General features: G+C 40.9%; 1 protein-coding gene across 1 annotated transcript; it reads left to right on the forward strand.

Moving 5' to 3' along the window:
* Nucleotides 1-79: 79 nt before the first annotated feature.
* commd4 (COMM domain containing 4) lies at nt 80-6,804 on the forward strand. Its single transcript, XM_080736115.1, has 8 exons — nt 80-94; nt 335-406; nt 519-584; nt 1,023-1,062; nt 1,387-1,506; nt 5,054-5,134; nt 5,712-5,888; nt 6,072-6,804. The coding sequence occupies exons 1-8, from the start codon at nt 92-94 to the stop codon at nt 6,110-6,112; spliced, it is 600 nt and encodes a 199-aa protein (XP_080592241.1). The 5' UTR covers nt 80-91; the 3' UTR covers nt 6,113-6,804.
* Nucleotides 6,805-7,238: the final 434 nt, after the last annotated feature.

Genomic DNA, 7,238 nt, shown 5'->3' on the forward strand with positions numbered 1-7,238 from the left:
TGGAGAGAACACGTGGTGGTGAGCAGAAGCAGCTGGGTGCTATTGGTCTTGTGACAACACGGATATCGCGAAAGACATCAACAAACACAACATGGTAAAGTTATTCATTTTTACCTTTCTTCAGTACAAAGTTGTTACATACGATTACTAACTATTCCCAGTCGCCTTATGTATAGCGTGCATATAATGTTGTTGCATGCGTGTAACGAGTTCATTGAAACCACAAATTTGATTCTGAATATAAACCAGGAATAGCGAGCTTATAGCTCAGCTCTGCTAATAATGAAGCCTATAACAACATAACACTTATCGCTATACGTTTCGTCTGTTTTAGAGGTTCCGTTTCTGTGGAGATTTGGATTGCCCAGACTGGGTGCTCGCCGAAATAAGCACATTGGCGAAGATAGTAAGTACTTGTAAATGCTAACGTTAGCTAGTTACTTTGCTGCTACAAATGAAGCACATCATACTTGCCACGATGATCAAAAACACTTTCCCATCTCTGCGTTGCCTTGCAGTCAAGTGTGAAGATGAAACTACTCTGCGCTCAAGTACTGAAAGATTTACTCGGAGAGGGCATTGATGTGAGTGTCATCTGCTGCTGCATTGGTTCTCTGTGAGTTGTGAGTTCAGCAGCCAGGGGGTCCCCAGCTAAATGATTGTTTGTAATGGACCCTTATGAGTATCTAATTTGGTTCCATTTGTACACTCTGAGTTAAATTAACATTTAATATAAATTGGTGTCCCAGAGATAAGAATGCCATTAAATGGGAGTCTGTAGACTAAATGCTTGTCAAACTGGGGGTCCTTGAAATGAAAATGGTTGAGAATCACTGCTAGAGCTGTAGAAATCTTCTCTCTTATGGGGGTCCCTGGCATTATCTTTTTAAATGGGCGCTGCGGGTTAATAAAAGTTTGAGAACCACTGTGCTAGTGCAATGATTTCCCTGATGCAGGACCACAATGGAAACATTATGGCCATTATCGTAATTGTTTAATTTATTGTCATACTTCTCTTTCAGTATGATAAAGTTGCTAAACTTACTGCAGATGCCAAGTTTGGTAAGTGAATTTCTGCTAACTAAGAGAATGATAAGACGTTATTGCACAAAACTGTTTTAGTCTCTGGAATTTTACACACAAAAATTAAGTGTGCGTATTTATGTATGTATATATTTTCTTCTTCTAATTTTTGATTGCATGTGGCTGTAGTAGCTAGGGGACTGTACCTATGTTCCCAAGGTTCTATGTTCCCCACTTTCTTACCACCTAAACCTAACCTAGGGAACATAGGGTGGACCCCGTAGCTAGACTGAGCACATGTCCACACTTTCACAATAGACATAACACAACATACATTTATGTTGTAATTTTCTTTTTTTTAAGAGAGTGGAGATATCAAAGCCAGTGTTGCAGTGCTCAGCTTCATTCTGTCCAGTGCAGCAAAGCATGACGTTGATAGTGAATCCCTATCCAGCGAGCTGCAGCAGCTTGGTCTGCCTAAAGGTGGGTCTAACACTTTCTAATTGTCTGTCTGTCATAAATGATTATGCCTATGTATTAGGGGTGTAACGATACATTATAATAGCGATTCGATACATATCACGATACATGGTTGACGATACGATACATGGACGATATTGGTTCATTCATGGCAATACGATACGATTCGATTTAATTATTTAAAATCGATATAGTAACTATTTAGCAAAGAAATTAAATCTGTGTGAAAGGTGTAAATAGTGCAGGTTTTTAAGGGAAACATGTATTATTATGGATATAAATAAGTGATTATCTGCCAAATACATGGACATTGTATATTGACAAACCTGCACCTTGACATGAACCAAGAGATTACACACATTTATCGATAGACCAGTGTAGCTATATGGAAAGGAAAAGTAATTAAACCCCTCCTTTTAATTTGTTCTTCTTAAAAATGCCAAATACAATGGACAAGTAAGTAGTATCGATACAATCGATTCTTTACACTGCCGATTCGATACGATACAAAATAAAACGATCCGATTCGATTTTAGCTGTTTTCATTTCGATCTACTTCGATTTTTTAAGTTAAAAACAATATTTCGATACAGTTACTATATCGTTACACCCCTACTATGTATGTCTATGCCACAGGTTGTTTTCAGATGGTGCTCACTTAACAGGTGAGGCCAGTTGAAGAGTTATGCTACAAGGCATTTGGTAGGCAGACAGGAGGGCTGCTTGACCCAGGGAGAAATAATCCTGCACAATCAGGGTCAGTTTGGCAGAAGTTCACAAAGAGTCTTGGTGGAAATCCCCTTTGCTACTCCTTTATTGGCAAGTCCCTTACTCAAGTTAGGGTCAGGGTCAAGGGTCAGGCTTCACCAGAGACAGGGTCTCTTGGTTAAAGTGTTGCCTACTCACTGTGGTTTTGACGAACAGTGAACACCATTGTTGACTGTGAAGAATTGCATGAGAAGCATGTTTTCAGGACACAGCTCCAGACAGATCAGTTCCAAAACACAGACAATTCCTAGAAGAGGGTGTGTTGTGTTTTTATAAAGTATATGCAAGTGGGTGTAAACATCTTATTTTGATGGGCAACTTCACTTGAAATTTGCCTCAGAATGATTGTGTTTCCAATGTCTCACTTTACAATGGTGAATGGTGAATGTGACATTGTACACCCCTTGAAAGGGGACTCCCTTTGAAAGGGACTCCCTTTCATGTTCCACATGAATCACCTAGTCTGTGGTGTACCGCCACGGTCGTAATTTGTCCCGCCACAGTTTCATAATGAATGAAGTATGACAATGAAATACAGTATATTGTCGTAGAGTCTCAGAAGTAATGTTGGAGAACCTAGACTAGGGCTGTCACAATTATTACATAATCGTCTAATCGTGATTTTTGGACATAATCGTGATTATTTTTCATAATCGTCATAATCGTTTCCATGTTGAAAAATTTTCATATATTTAAATAAAAGGTCAAAAATAGTGGAAATAGCAGATCTACAAGCTCACAACGCATCGCGACGCGTTGTGAGCTTGTAGATCGGCTATTTCCACGATCAATGTTCTTTTTTAAGTATAAAGTTGTCAAATATGTCAGTAATTATGTGTCATATCTACCATGTGCAACTTAAAAGCAATCCTTAATCACAATTGTTTGAGTGACAAATAATCGTCATGTAAAATGTCATAATCGTGACAGCCCTAACCTAGACCTGTGCCCGTTGGGCAGAATAGTCTCCATTGACGCCCAGTTGTGCAATAATAAGAATCTTTATTGTCCCCGAGGGGAAATTTGTCTTCACAAGTCTGTTCAACACAAAAAACAACACAAAACCAGATAACACAAAACATCACAAGACAGATCATCAGGTCCCCACTATTCACAGAAAAAACATCCTAGCGACGGGGGCGCTTGCTTAGCAGATTGTTTAGTGCAGCGATGGCTGAGGGGACAAAACTCCTGCTAAACCGTATCTTGTGCCACGTCAAGGTTCTGTATCTACGCCCCGATGGCAAGAGGTCGAAGTAGCGATACAGATACCCATTGTATCCATCTGTCTGTCTGTGTCCCTTTCATGCCCATACATTATTTGGAGATCTCTTATCTCTGTCTGTCTGGCTCTCCTTTATGCCCATATATTGTGTTCCGTGTCCAGGCCAGTCTGTGATGTCATCTCCAAATTTGGGCACTGTAGTGATGTCAGTCATCTCCAAATTTGGTCACTTGTTCCATCATGTCAGACAGACATTATTTGGGCATTGTTTCAGCATGCACCTGTTACCATGGTGGCGACACTGTTTAATATCAGTGATGTTTCACCCGTTTATGCCCATATATGGTGTTCCGTGATGTCAGTCAGTAATGTTCGGCATTGTTTCAGCATGCGGCTGTTACCATGGCGTGACACTGTTTAGTATCAGTGATGTCAGCAAGCAGGTGGACGGACAGACAGACATCTGGTAAATTAATAGTTAGATATAGATATAGATAGATAGATACTGTATACACACAAACACACACACACACACACACACACACACACACACACACACACACACACACACACACACACGGTTTAGATATCCTTTTGGGGTGGTTCTAGTATGTAATGTATATTTTGAAATATGGATTTTCATGAGCTTTATGGCATACTACTTACTCAAGATTACATTTTCACTTTATGTGCAATGAATCTAGACAATGTGAAAGTTTCATTTTTGGAATAGAAGAAAATGAACTTTTCACACTATTTGTTTTTAATCGAAGCTGGCATGAAACTAGGAACAAAGATTCAGGAACCTAGCCTGGAAACATAGACGATCTGATGCAGTGGAACATCTGACGACAATAAAACCCAGACAACCAAATACACTCCCAAACATAAATCTATTCTGGAAAACAGAACACAAATCACTCCATTGGTTGGCCCTACCAACGTGTGCTGGCTAGGGCATTCACGAATAGTGATTTTTAGTATTCGAATTATTCGACCTCAAAGTATTCGAATAGTCGAATATTCGACAGGACTGGCCAAACTGTCAATTATTAAGTAAGCAAGAGGCGAACATTGTGAAAATAGCCGATCTACATGCATGTACATCTGCTATTTTCACAATATTTATCTGCGGAACCGAGTCACATTAAATGTAATACCTACAATTCCAAGTGCTTGTTAGGGTGGGGGTCCCCAGTTCAAATATGTTTATTTTGGGGGGCCACGGCCTAAAAAGTTTTGAGAAGCCCTGGTATAGAACATTAACAAATGCATCCACCAGGGGCATTGACAGCTCATTCTTATGACTTCCTATCTAGCCACGTTTTATAAACTATATATTTTCTAAAGAGAAAACAATAAAAAAACGAATATTCAACTTCGGTGAACAACATTGAATAGTGACTTTGATATTCGAATATTCGAATATTTGGTGAATGCCCTAGTGTAAGTATATGTATGTATCTTGTAGATTCGTAGGTGGGTGGGTGTATGTATGTGATGCATATTCATCGGGCATTATTACTCATTACTATGTATATACACTTTTCCTATTAGAACACACAACTGGGCTGTGCAAGTCATATGAGGACAAGCATAGTGCACTGCAAGACAAACTGAGAGAGACAAGCTTGAGACGTAAGTATCCCCCCACTTAACCTGGCATTACCTTACTGAAGACGAGGCAAAAAGCTTTGAGTGCTGTTTTTACGGATACTGCTGATGGTATATTGCCTGCTTCCAGACCATAGACCCCGCCCACTCTCAGAGTGGACTCTTTCTCTGGTCTGGAGCTGAGAACATGAATCTGGATTTATTTTCCGTCCAATGAGCGCGGGGGGTGGCGGTGGGTCTAACGAATATCCAATCCGCGCAGCAGTTGAAATGATTCAAACGAAGTTCACACACAGGCAGGCTGAGGAAGGCACACACGCACGCGCGCGCTGATTTCACCAAGCTGTTAATGTTGATTACATGTTTCTGGTCGCAGTTCTGTGTGGAAGCAGTCACTGGCACAGACAGAGACACACACACAATCACACACACACTCCGCTACCGTGCGTCGCGTCCACCGTGCGTCTCGATCACTGTGCGTCGCAATCAAAAAAAGTCCCTCCCCCGTAAATCGCTCAGAATAGGGCACAGTTTCAGACTACTGCGTGAGCTGAGTCTGAGATCAGGCTAGATTGTATAATGAAAGTGTGTTCTGTTTCAGTTGGCCGTCTAGAGGCAGTGTCCTGGCGGGTGGACTACACACTGAGCTCCAGTGAGCTGAGGGAGGTGAATAAACCAACAGTGCAGCTTAAACTGCAGGCGCAAGGTGCAGAGTCAGGCTCCACTGAAACCACTGTCGTCTCCATTTCTGCTGACAAGTTCAGAGTCTTGCTTACAGGTTGGTTCTGTGTTTTGTTAAAAAACATTATCTCTTTCTCTCCTGTGCACTGTTTATTTCAAATACATCAGTAGGTGTAGATCTCTGATTATCTGGGTATGCAAGACTAGTGGATCAGTAAAGGATGTTACAGCCAGTTGCAGATATATGCCTAATGACTGTTTTTCCTTTGTGTTTTTACAGAGCTGAAACAAGCCCAAGCTATGATGAATGCACTACAATGAAGTATACACACCAACTAGTGGACATACTGTTATCGTGACTGATGATGAATGGTATCTCACAACCAGAGACACAGTTAGACTTCTTAAAGTGCCATATTTATCTGTCCGTGATTCCTAACCCTGGTTTCTCAGGGGCCCCTGCCATATTAAAAAAAGGGCTCCTGCTGCTTTATCTTTATTTATGAAACAGAACCGCATTACAAATTTGCCGTATTCACGGCCCGCCCACTCAGCACATTTCTCAGCAACTTCCTGGTGCTGACAGTCAGTTTAGAAGGGGAAACTATAACAGAAATAGCTGGACTTAAAGCCAACAAATCATTATTTCGAACGGTAAAATAAATTATAATGCTTTGTGCCTTTTACTATCTTGTGTTCTTGATCATGCTAGCCGTATTTTATACTTTACTATTCGGAAATTGCATTACATTTGCGATTTCTGTGTTAACTCTATGGGCTTTTAGCAGGGTTTTACCCTTCAAAACTTGACTTGGGCACCAGGGGGATGCTGAGTGGGTGGTCCGTGAATAGGGCTAATTGCAGTACACATGGCTATAGATCTTCTGTGACATAGCTACCCAAGTAATAATTTAAATAGACCATATCAGAATGTTTGAATGTTTGTAAACAAACTGGAATTTCTGGGTAGGAATGTCAGTGGACTTTTTCACAATATAAAATCGTGTCCTGAACATCAGCTATGTGTATGTCTAGACCAAGGGTCTTCAACGGGGGGTCCTCGGAGTTACTACAGCGGGTCCTCCAAATCATTGTGTGATAGAACCTTTTTTATATTAACCACGCTAGTGTCCATATTCTGAGAACTTTAGCCAAAAATAGCAGATCTACAAGCTCACAGCGATTCGCGGCGCGAGGCGTTGTGAGCTTGTAGATCGTCTATTTTCGGCAAAGAGGTTTGGTGTAGAGGGGGAAAAGGGGCAGACCAAGTACAGAGTGAAAGGTCAGGTTTATTAAGTATTGACGGTTCAAGTGGTTAAATATCTGAAAACACACTGACATGAATCCAAAATGCAGTGGTGTCAAACGACATGGAAAACTTAATGGAATCTATGAAAAGGTTGTGGGGGTCCCTGCTTCATCTCTCGCTCAACTAAGGGGTCCTTGG

This window comes from Nannobrachium achirus, assembly GCF_963921795.1.
Source record: "Nannobrachium achirus genome assembly, chromosome: 11".
Taxonomy (NCBI): domain Eukaryota; kingdom Metazoa; phylum Chordata; class Actinopteri; order Myctophiformes; family Myctophidae; genus Nannobrachium; species Nannobrachium achirus.